The 12,726-nt window shown below is 34.0% G+C and overlaps 1 protein-coding gene across 3 annotated transcripts in view; it reads left to right on the top strand.

Annotated features, from left to right (window-relative positions):
- Positions 1-12,726, top strand: part of LOC123552635 (CNK3/IPCEF1 fusion protein-like) — an 85,125-nt gene that overhangs the window by 6,850 nt on the left and 65,549 nt on the right. For all 3 annotated transcript variants that reach the window (XR_008370469.1, XM_053540280.1, XM_053540279.1), the window contains exons 5-8: positions 2,319-2,447; positions 4,293-4,352; positions 4,774-4,842; positions 6,161-6,438. Coding sequence is in view for 2 of the 3 variants with exons in the window: in XM_053540280.1 (XP_053396255.1) it covers positions 2,319-2,447; positions 4,293-4,352; positions 4,774-4,842; positions 6,161-6,438 (536 nt within the window). In the remaining variant the exon portion in view is untranslated. The remainder of the gene's footprint in view (positions 1-2,318; positions 2,448-4,292; positions 4,353-4,773; positions 4,843-6,160; positions 6,439-12,726) is intronic.

Below are 12,726 nucleotides of genomic sequence, written 5' to 3'. Positions count from 1 at the left end.
ACAGAGTATAAGCATATTATTGTTATTTTTAGCTCGACTATTCAAAGAATAGGTAGAGCTATTGGACTCACCTATGCGTCCATGTCCGGATTTGGTTAAGTTTTTGTATGTAAGCTGGTATCTCAGTAACCACCTGTGGGAATGGATTGAAACTTCACACACTTATTTACTGTGATAAACCGACTTACATGGCACAGGTTCCATAACTCTATTTTGTTTTGTTTTTAAACAAAATTATGCCCCTTTTTCGACTTAAGGTTAAGGTTTTATATGTAAGCTGGTATCTCAGTACCCACTAATGGGATTGGATTGAAACTTCACACACTTGTTCACTGTCATGATCTGACATGCAGTACACAGGTTCCATAACTCTACTTTACATTTTTACAAAATTATGCCCCTTTTTAGCTCACCTGAGCACAAAGTGCTCAGGGTGAGGTATTGTGATCGCTCACCGTCCGGCGTCCGTCCGTCCGTCCACACTTTCCTTTAAACAACATCTCCTCCTAAACCAACAGGCCAATTTTGATGAAACTTCACAGGGATGTTCCTTGGATGGCCCCCTTTCAAAATTGTTCAAAGAATTGAATTCTATGCAGAACACTGGTTGCCATGGCAACCGAAAGGAAAAACTTTAAAAATCTTCTTCTCAAAAATCAGAAGCCCTAGAGCTTAGATATTTGGTGTGAAGCTTAGTGGACCTCTACCAAATTTGTTCAAATCATGACCCCGGGGTCAAAATTGACCCCGCCCCAGGGGTCACTTGATTTTACATAAGAAAATCTTAAAAAATCTTCTTCTCAAAAACCAGAAGCCTTAGAGCTTAGATATTTGACATGTAGCATTGCCAAGTGGACCTCTACTAAAATTGTTCAAATCATGACCCCGGGGTCAAAATTGACCCCGCCCCAGGGGAAAATAATCCAGAAGGCCTAGAGCTTAGATATTTCACATGTAGCATTGCCTAGTGGACCTCTACAAAATTTGATCAAATCATGGCCCCGGGTTCAAAATTGACCCCGCCCTAGGGGTCACTTGATTTTACATAGGAAAATATTTAAAAAATCTTCTTTTCAAAAACTAGAAGCCCTACAGCTTAGATATTTTACATGTAGCATTGCCTAGTGGACCTCTACTAAAGTTGTTCAAATTATGACCCGGAGGTCAAAATTGACTCCACCCTAGGGTCACTTGACTTTACATAGGAAAATCTTCAAAAGTTTTCTAAAAATAAACCAGAAGGCCTAGAGCTTAGATATTTCACATGTAGCATTACGTAGTGGACCTCTACAAAAAATTTTCATATCATGACCCCCTGGGTCAAAATTGACCCCGCCCCAGGGGTCACTTGATTTTACATAGGAAAATCTTCAAAAATTTTCTAAAAATAAACTAGAAGGCCTAGAGACTAGATATTTGACATGTAGCATTGCCTAGTGGACCTCTACAAAATTTTTTCAAACCTTGTCCTCCGGGGTCAAAATTGACTCTGCCCTAGGGGTCACTTGATTTTTAAATAGGAAAATCTTTAAAAAAAATTCTAAAAATAAACCAGAAGGCCTAGATCTTAGATATTTGACATGTAGCATTGCCTATTAGACTTTTACAATGTTTATTCAAATCATGACCCCTGGGGTCAAATTGACCCTGCCCCATGGGGTTACTTGATTGTACATAGAAAAATCTTCAAAATTTTCTAAAAATAAACCAGAAGAGCTTAGATATTTGACATGTAGCATTGCCTAGTGGACCTCTACAAAAAGTTTTCAAATCTTGTTTTTAAAGTTACTTAAAGAAAATTTCAACTATATTTTCTCATAATTCTTTTGATTGATTTCTATTATGATCTTTTGACCTTGAAGACTTGTCCTTAAGTGCAATGATAACAGGTGAGCGATATAAGGCCATCATGGCCCTCTTGTTTGACTTAGCAGTTTTTGGTTAAGTTTTTGTATGTATGCTCTTATCTCAGTACCAACGGATGGGAATGGATTGAAACTTCACACAATTGTCTGTTGTCATGAGCTGGTATGCATTGTATACATGTAGGTTCCATAACCTTGTTTTGCAATTTTTACAAAATTATGCCCCTTTTTCGACTTAATATTCTTTCAATTGACAAGACTGTTGAATAGTGGAGCGTTGCTGTCCTCCGACAGCTCTTGTTGAAATTCCCTTCATTTCTTTGTTTTCTTTATAATACATTTTCTGTCAAAGACTTTACCGGTATTTACAAGGATATGGAATACGTTTACTCCATTAGTGAATGAGTGGGTGTAAAAACTTGTTGGTAATTGGTTGGTTTACTTTCATTACAGACAAAGACTTTATCAGACATCTGTGAGAAGATAGTGATTGGTTCCCCAGAAAGTCCTCTAGATCCCCTGTATCTGCAACCAGCCTCACTGGAGCAGGCAACCATTAGGAAAAAACAAGGGGAAGAATTGGTGAGAATATTTTTGTTTCCCAAAATAGTCTGACTGAAATGTATATAAGTATTTTACTCTCTGTTGAAACAAGATATACATGTATTTTATTTTAATTCTCAAGAGTCATCACTTACTTAACCAATAAAAACAAATAAAGTTTAAATATTTAGAAACAAAACTTAATCAAGGACCTGTTGTATAAAAAATTGGCACACTTTTTGCTGACTAAGTTTGTATCAATGTGATAGTCAGTATACTTGGAATTTTAACGAATATTTAACATTCAACTATTTGTTCATAACCTCAAATATTTGAATATTGTTCCACTATTAGGAAGAAAACCATGAAACTATCAGAAATGTTTAATGAAATATCAAAATTGTTGCTAATAAAATAATGTATATATCTTTTAACATTAGTTTTTAAAGGGGACTTCTGTTGGTTTTAGAACTGTCATTAAATTCATTATATTAGCATACTGAATATTATATATCAGTATAGTGGTGAAACGTTGGGCCTGTTGTTAATCCAATTTAAAACAAACTGACTTGCAAAACAATAAGGAAAGTTTACAGATATGATCAATGTTCGCTTTCTAAAACTTACGTAAGTTCAACAAATGATGAAAATGATGATTCATTAGCTCAACTATTCAAAGAATAGTAGAGCTATTGGACTCACCCATGCGTCGGCATCCGCAGCCGCGTCCCAATTTGGTTAAGGTTTTGTATGTAAGCTGATATCTCAGTAACCACTTGTGGGAATGGATTGAAACTTCACACACTTATTCACTGTGATAAACTGACGTACATTGCAAAGGTTCCATAACACTGTTTTGCTTTTTTACAAAATTATGCCCCTTTTTCTACTTAGAAATTCTTGGTTAAGGTTTTGTATGTAAGGTGGTATCTCAGTAACCACTTGTGGGAATGGATTGAAACTTCACACACTTATTCACTGTGATAAACTGACCTACATTGCACAGGTTCCATAACTCTATTTTGCTTTTTTACAAAATTATGCCCCTTTTCGACTTGGAAATAGTTGGTTAAGGTTTTGTATGTAAGCTGGTATCTCAGTAACCACTTGTGGGAATGGATTGAAACTTCACACACTTATTCACTGTGATAAACTGACCTACATTTCACAGGTTCCATAACTCTATTTTGCTTTTTTTACTAAATTATGCCCCTTTTTCGACTTAGAAATTGTTGGTTAAGGTTTTGTATGTAAGCTGGTATCTCAGTACCCACTAATGGGAATGGATTGAAACTTCACACACTTGTTCACTGTCATGATCTGACATGCACTGTGTAGGTCCCATAATTCTACTTTGCATTTTTTTCAAAATTATGCCCCTTTTTCGACTTAGCAGTTTTTGGTTAAGTTTTTGTATGTAAGCTGGTATTTCAGTATCCACCTATGGGAAAGGATTTAAACTTCACGCACTTGTTCACTTTATGAGCTGATAAGCACTGTGAAGGTTCCATAACCCTTTTTCCCATTTTTACAAAATTATGCCCCTTTTTCGACTTTCGTATTAATTCAATTGACAAGGCTGTTGAATAGTCGAGCGTTGCTGTTCTCTGACAGCTCTTGTTTTATTCAGCTTGTCAATCTCAGCTACTTTGAGTGAAAATGGAATTAGAATCTATGATATTATCTGTGAGAAAATAAATTAATTTTGAGTTTTGTTGTTGATCTGATGACTGAATCTTCGTTTGATACGCTGACTGAATTTTTGAATACTAAAAATGCTTTTTGTTGCTATCCCTACCATATACACATATAAATGTTATGGGTAAGTACCTCAACTAAAGAATCATTTAAAGACATTCTTTAGCTTTGTTTGTTCTACTGCAGGGAATGCATATACAGTCCTCATACTATGGTGTCCATGTGATAAGTGGAATAAAAGATATGGTAAGTCATGACATTTCTTGTTTCAGTGATAAATTCTAATCACAAAAAAAAATGAAAGGTACCCTTAAGTCCCCAAAGGTTGTGACCATAAGGAATTTATGCATAATTCCACATGTAAAACACACAAAAAATCCAGTAATTGTACTTATGCATTAACTCAATCTTGCCATTGAAAATTTATTCTAAAAAGAAAACAACACCACTGTCATACATGGGATACTTTGTGAGTTTTATTCAATGAGGGGAAACCGTGCTGTGGTGAACATGTGTATAATGAAGTTAAAGAGCGTCAAGTTTCAATGTTTATTTAATTTTCCTGTGCAAAAAAACAACAACATGAAATACATTGTATTCAGCACAAAGAAGCATTCATATTTGCATTTCCATTGAGTAATTTCCAAAACCCATGTGTTTATTTCAGTCCCCAGCAGATCTATGTGGGAAGATAGAAAAGGGTGATGAGGTCATACAGGTCAACCATCAGATTGTGGTAAGTTTTTTCCTGACCATTAGCCAAGGCCACAAAGGTCAATAATCAAATATTGGTAAGTTTATCCACAGCCATTAACCAAGGCCACATAAGTTAACCATCAAATCTTGGTAAGTTTATCCACGACAATTAGCCAAGGCCACATATTAAGTCAAACATCAAATTATGGTAAGTTTTATACCCGACCATTGTCCAAGGTCATACAAGTCAACCATCAAATTATGATGACCTTATCTTGGACCACTAGCCAAGGCCACACAACACCTCAACCATCAAATTATGATAACCTTATCCTGGACCATTATACAAAGACGTACAAGTCAACCATCAAATTATGATGACCATATCCTGGACCATTATCAAGGCCTTACAAGTCAAACATCAAATTATGATAACCTTATATAACCTTATCCTGGACTACTAGCCAAGGCCACACAACACGTCAACCATCAAATTATGATAGCCTTATCCTGGACCATTATCCAAGGTCATACAAGTCAACCATCAAATTATGATAGCCTTATCCTGGACCATTATCCAAGGTCATACAAGTCAAACATCAAATTATGATAACCTTATCCTGGACCACTAGCCAAGGCCACACAAGTCAATCATCAGATTGTGGTAAGTTAATCCACAACCATGAGCCAAGGCCATATATTAAGTCAACCATCAAATTATGGTAAATTTATCCTGGACCATTATTCAAGGTCATACAAGTCAACCATCAAATTATGATGACATTGGACCATTAGCCAAGGCCACACAAGATGTCAACCATCAAATTAGGATAACCTTATCCTGGACTATTATCCAAGGTCACACAAGTCAACCATCATATTGTGGTAACCTTTTCTAGACCATTAGCCAAAGTCATACAAGTAAATATCATGTCATGGTTAGCTTATCCCATACCATTAACCAAGGTTATACGAGTTAACCATTAAATTATGATAAGTTTATCTCTGTGGTAAGTTTTCCAAGAACCATTAGTCAGAGTTGTACAAGTTAACTATCAAATGGCAAGTTTATCCTGGACCATTAGCTGATATCATACTGATCAACAATGGTAAGCTTTCCAGGACTAACCAAGGTCTTAATTAAGGTCAGTCATCAAATCCTAGACTCTTTACTTAACAGTAGTTCATTTGATTGACCTACATAAGCTATTTTGTTCAAAGTCGGTGGGGGGGGGGGAGGAAATTGATACAAAAAATACATTTTTTTCCTTCTAATTTTGAAGGTTTACTTAAACCAAAACTCTTTCGTTGAAAGATTTGAAAAGTGCTGTATGATAAACTTGGTGTTTATATTTTAGGCTGGATGGTCTTTAAAAAAGCTTGTCAGTTTGTTGAAAGAGAACCCAAAGGAAGTTATTCTCCTATTAAAGAAGCGACCCCGGCACATCAGTCCATATGGACAGATGAAACGACCAAACATGATGAACAAGCACACCACAGATTTCTCTACACTGCCCAAGTCAATTAAGAAAAGACGATCACAGAACGGCGAGGCAAAACAGTTGAGACCATCTCTGCAGGAGTTTGTCAGCACAGTCCCAAGTAATGAAGAGACAGAAGAACTCGACTCACCAAAGTATGTTATAAATTACCTTAACTTAATCAGTGGTTGTATAATCCAAATGGTATCATGGTCTTTCATAGAGACATCATAAAAGTATAGATGATATAATATTTGTAATGATTTGACAATGAAATTATCTATGAAATGAGTCAAACTGAAGTGTGGGATAAATTAGGCTTGTGCCTGACTTACAGTTTGATTCACATCTACATAACAGGTTTTCCTTGATTTCTGTGTACAGAGTTGATATCACTACTATTGTACTGGTACTTTATTTTAAAGAAACGCTTTTAGCAATAACAGGAACTTAAGTTTGAAAAAAAATTTAAATCTTGACCCCATTTGTCATATGCTGTATAAGGAACTTTTAGAATATCTTAGTCAGTAAAAAGAAAAAAAAAACATGAGTTATGTAAATATTGCATAAAATTGCAGAACAGATCATTTTTAGCTCGACTATTCAAAGATTAGTCCAAGCTATTCTACTAACCCTTGCATTGGTTAAAGTTTTGCATGCAAGTACGTAAAAGGCAGATATTTCTAGGTCAATTACCAACCACACAGGATCAAGTCCTTTAACTCAGACATGTATTTTGTGCATTTTATGCCCCCTTTTTGGACTTAGAAAATCCTGGTAAAAATTTTGCATGCAAGTTACTATCTCCAATACTAATGCGATATTGATTTGAAACTTTACATGTGTCTTCGGGGGTTTAAAACTAGGTGATAGCATCCAGTCCCATAAATCTGACATATATTTTGGCCAAATTATGCCCCCTTTTGGACTTGAAAATCCTGGTTTTGCATACAAGTTACTGTCTCAAAAAACTAATGTAAATATTGAATTGAAACTTCACACCTTTCTTCGGGTTTATCAAACTAGGTCATAGCATCAAGTCCCTTAACTCTGACATGTATTTTGCAAAATTATGTCCCCTATTGAAATTAAAAGTTCCTGATTAAAGTTTTGCATGCAAGTTACAATCTCCAAAACTAATGCAGATACTGTATTGAAAATCTATAGATATTTTAACATTTAGGGTAATGTTCCTGCTTCTGGGACAACAATTGGAATAGTCCAGCATTGGCTGTCTTATGGACAGCTCTTGTTAGCATAACTACTACCAGGGCAATTGCATTGTTGACAGTGTCAGGGTCACACACTGGTTACAGTTCTGTGTGAAAGATCATATAGCAATAAACATTGTAATAAAATAACATGAAACTAGAAACAAGGCTTCCTCATCATCAGACCTATTGAGGTAATCAAGTGAGATAACTGGGTTGAAATAAATGCAAATTATGGCGATTTTTCAACTTAAGTTAAAGTTTTGCGTGCAACTATCAAGTTGTATCTCAGTAAGGACTATATGTTTTGGATTGAAACTTTACACAATGCTTCACATTGATTAAACTACAGAAATAGCCAAGTGAGATAACTTTTAGTTAAATTTAATGCAAATTATGACCATTTTTCAACTTAGAAAAAATTGGTTAAAGTTTTGTATGCAACTATCAAACTGTGTCTCAATAACAGCTATATGTATTGAAATGAAACTTCATACAAGACTTCCCAGTCATAAGACCTTCTGAAATAACCAAGTAAAATAACTCCTGGTTGAATTTTATACAAATTGTGTTTTCAAATTTTCAGTTTAAATTTTGCATGCAACTGACAAGCCATGTAGAAGTAACAATTAAATTTATTGGATTGCAATTTCATACAGTAAGACATCTTTCTCATCATACTTACATAATCTAGTTAGAGAACTTGTGGTTGAATTTAATTTAAATTGTGGCTCTTATTTGACTTCAAGTTAAAGTTTTGACTGCAAGCTGCGATCATTGCCTTAGTAAAATTTGAATTTGTATCAAATTATAATAAAGTAACTCATATAAGTCTTGCCAAGTTATAGCCCTTGTTCAGCTCAGAAGCTGCTTGTCTAGCATGCAGTCTACTTGACAGCTCCTTTTTGGACATTTTAATGGTCAAACAATTAATATAGGGAATTTGCTATGAAAATTACATTTTCCCATAAAATTAAAATTATTCAAGATCTCTTCAAAATTCAAAATGTTCCTACTACTACCCTGTGAGACCTGTAGAAAAATGTTTTAACTTGTATCTGGCTGTTGTAAAGTGAAAAAGAAATGTGCTAAAGCCCTTGTACGGATATGGTGAATCAGACAGTACAGAAGGCAGACACTGTGGCCGACAGGAGGGGAACCGCCAGGGATTAGACATAAACTTACATACACTTACCATCTGAACAGCACGCATACTTTCCTGGTACTCATCAGACAGGATGGTAACCAGCTGGAATGAGAAGTAAACTTAGATAGACTTACCATCTGAACAGCACGCATACTTTCCTGGTATTCATCAGACAGGAGGGTAACCAGCTGGGATGAGAAGTAAACTTAGATACACTTACCATCTGAACAGCATGCATACTTTCCTGGTATTCATCAGACAGGAGGGTAACCAGCTGGAATGAGAAGTAAACTTAGATACACTTACCATCTGAACAGCAGGCATACTTCCTTGGTACTCATCAGACAGGAGGGTAACCAGCAGGGATGAGAAGTAAACCTTGGTACACTTACCAGCTGAACAGCAGGCAAACTTTCCTGGTACTCATCAGACAGGAGGGTAACCAGCAGGGATGAGAAGTAAACTTAGATACACTTACCATCTGAACAGCAGGCATACTTTCCTGGTATTCATCAGACAGGAGGGTAACCAGCTGGAATGAGAAGTAAACTTGGATACACTTACCATCTGAACAGCACGCGTACTTTCCTGGTACTCATCAGACAGGAGGGTAACCAGTAAATATATACGGTCCAAATGAGGATAAACCAGAATTTTATGAAAATATTAAGCAAAAAATATTAAACATTGGAAACGATTTTAACATAATATGTGGAGATTGGAATCTGGTAATTAATCCCGATTTAGATTATGAAAATTACAACACAATTAATAATCAAAGAGCTAGAAAAAGTGTCATGAATCTAATTGAAAATGAGGGTTTTATCGACGTTTGGCGAATACTAAACGAAAATAAAAGAAAATATACATGGAGAAGGCAGAATCCAACAAAGAAACAATCGAGACTCGATTTCTTCTTAATAAGCGAAAGTGTAATGAACTTAGTAATAGACTCAAATATTATTCCTGGTTATAGATCAGATCATAACGGTATTACTTTAAAACTTAAGTTTAATGATAACTTAAGAGGAAAGGGTTACTGGAAGTTCAATAATTCCCTTCTAAAAGACGAAACATATATTAAGTTGGTTAAAACTACATTAGAAAATCTTATCGAACAACATAGAACGGAAGATAACGAAAATGATGGGGACACTATAAATGGAAATTCTTTTCAAAACAAACATATTCAGTTAAATATTAATGATCAACTTTTTCTAGAAACCTTTTTAGTTATTCTTCGAGGGGAAACCATAAAATATTGCTCCGAAAAAAAGAAAAGAGAAAAAAAACGGGAAAAAGATCTAGAAAATGATATTCAAATTTTAGAAAATAACATTAACGCTAACTTTATGAATAGAAATGATAGTACATTTAACGAACTACAAGAAAAGAAAAGCGAACTAGAAACATTAAGACAGAAGGTTATTGAGGGTGTAATGATTAGGTCAAGATGCAGGTACGAAAATTTAGGAGAAAAGCCATCAAGCTATTTTTTCAATCTCGAAAATAGAAATTTCATAAGCAAAACAATTAATAAACTTATAGATGAAAATAATGTTGAATACACCAACACCAAAGACATTTTAAAATATCAAAAATGTTACTATGAAAAGCTGTATAAAAATAATATACATGTAGATGAAACACCTATTATAAATACTATTGGAGATAATCCCAGAAAATTATGTTTTCTAGATTCTGCAAAACTGGAAGGCCAGCTTGAAATTGAGGAATTAAGTGGTGCCTTAAAAAATATGAAAAACGATAAAAGCCCCGGGTTGGATGGATTTACTGTAGAGTTTTTCAAGTTCTTTTGGAAAAATGTTGCATTTTTTGTTCTGAGATCATTAAATTTTGCCTATCAAACAAATAATTTATCAGTAACACAGAAACAAGGGGTCATAACTTGTCTTCCAAAACCAAATAAAAATAGATTTTTGATGAAAAATTGGAGACCAATCTCTCTTTTAAATGTTATTTACAAGTTAGCTTCAGCTGCAATAGCAAATCGTTTAAAATTATTCTTGGATAAATTAATACATCAAGATCAAAAAGGTTTTATATCTGGTAGATTTATTGGAGAAAATATTAGACTTATCTACGATATTATGTTTGAAACGAATTCAGAAAATTTGCCTGGTTTACTGCTTTCTATAGATTTCCAGCAAGCCTTTGATTCTATCTCGTGGACATTTATACACAAAACCCTAGATTTCTTCAATTTCGGGAATTCTTTTAAAAAATGGATACGTCTATTCCAAAACGGAAGTGAAACGTGCATTCTGCAAAATGGTCATTTATCCGACTTTTTCCTTCTCGAAAGAGGCTGCAGACAAGGTGACCCAATTTCACCTTATATATTTATTTTATGTTCTGAAGTACTGGGATTAATGATTAGACGTAACAATAGTATTGTAGGTATTAGCCTGCGAAATCAGCAATATAAAATTAGTCAATATGCTGACGATACACAGATATTTTTAAACGGAACCGAGGAATCTCTTAGAAATTGTCTGGTTACACTTGATAACTCCTATAAAATGTCAGGTTTAAAAATAAATGTAGAAAAAACTAGAGCTTATTGGATAGGTTCACTTAGAAATTCCCAACGTCAGTTATGTAGAGACTACTCATTAGATTGGAGTCAAGAACCAATTAAGATACTTGGTGTCCGGTTTTCTGCCAATATATATGATATCTGGAATCTAAATGCTCTTGAAATATTACAAAAATGCAGGAATATATTAGATATTTGGGCAAAAAGAAAGCTCACCCTTTTTGGGAAAGTAACTGTGTTAAAATCTATTGTTTTGTCAAAGTTTGTCTATATATTTATTGCACTACCTGACCCATATGATTATTTTATTAAGGAATTGGAAACTATTGCCTATAAGTTTTTATGGAACAACGGACCTGACAGAATAAAAAGAGTAATTGTCACAAAGAATATAGAATTCGGGGGACTGAACATGATTAATATTAAATCTTTTATTCAAAGTTTGAAAATTAGTTGGATTAGAAGATTAGCTATTTTTAACTGTGACACTTGGAAATCTCTGTTAACGTTTTCATTTGATAAAATTATCTCTTTTGGCTCGCAATATGTAAAAGTACTAGTAAGAGAAGTACATAATCCATTTTGGAGGGATGTGCTCAATAGTTGGTGTAGATTTGTTGAATGTTGCGAAATCAATGATTTAGAAGATATTTTATACTCGCCTTTATGGTATAACCACCGTTTCAGAATAAAAACAGAATATTCAGAAAACTGGTACCGGAAAAACATCATATATATTATAGATTTACTCGACAATAATGGGAATTTTTATAACTTAGAAGATCTTAAAACCATTTACTCGGTAAGGAGGAACTTTTATAGATTTGCACCGTGTTCTTTCAAACATACCAATTGAATGGAAAAATATAATAAGGCAAAACGCAAATGAGGTTATTAAATATAAGACAAACATGTTTTTGAATCCGTATTTAAAAAATGTAATAAAAGATAAAAAAGGTAGTAGTATTTTTTACGATACAATTACAAATACAAAGAGTGTCGTGGTACCAAACAAATGGGTACAATCAATGGGATTTCTGATGACGAATTTAAAGATTATTGCAAAAACTTAAAGACAATAAAAGAAATAAAGTTAAAAGATTTTCAATTTAAGATAAATCATCATATTCTTACTACAAACTCATTTTACATCTCATACATAAAATAGATAATAATTTATGCTCTTACTGCAAAAACGAGCGGGAAACAATAGAACATATCTTTTTTTTCATGTCCAATTATTTATAATTTTATAGTAAGCATCAAACAGTGGATGAGAAGTGAGTGTGAAATAGATTTGAATATACAAGAAAAACAATTTCTTTTCTCATTTGTTAACGATAACTCTAAAGGAAGCTTTATTTCTTTATTGCTTAAGTATTACATCTTTAAATCAAAATTTAAAGAAAATTGTATACAACTTCTAAATACTCCATCGTTTGTTTTATACTTAAAACAAAAATTCATAACAATGAAGTATATCGCCAAGATAAACAACGATCTTCATAACTTTGAGGAAAACTGG

Source organism: Mercenaria mercenaria, chromosome 4, assembly GCF_021730395.1.
Source record: "Mercenaria mercenaria strain notata chromosome 4, MADL_Memer_1, whole genome shotgun sequence".
Classification (NCBI taxonomy): domain Eukaryota; kingdom Metazoa; phylum Mollusca; class Bivalvia; order Venerida; family Veneridae; genus Mercenaria; species Mercenaria mercenaria.
The sequence above is the reverse complement of the archived record's forward strand: the minus strand, read 5'-3'. Positions and strand labels throughout refer to the sequence as shown.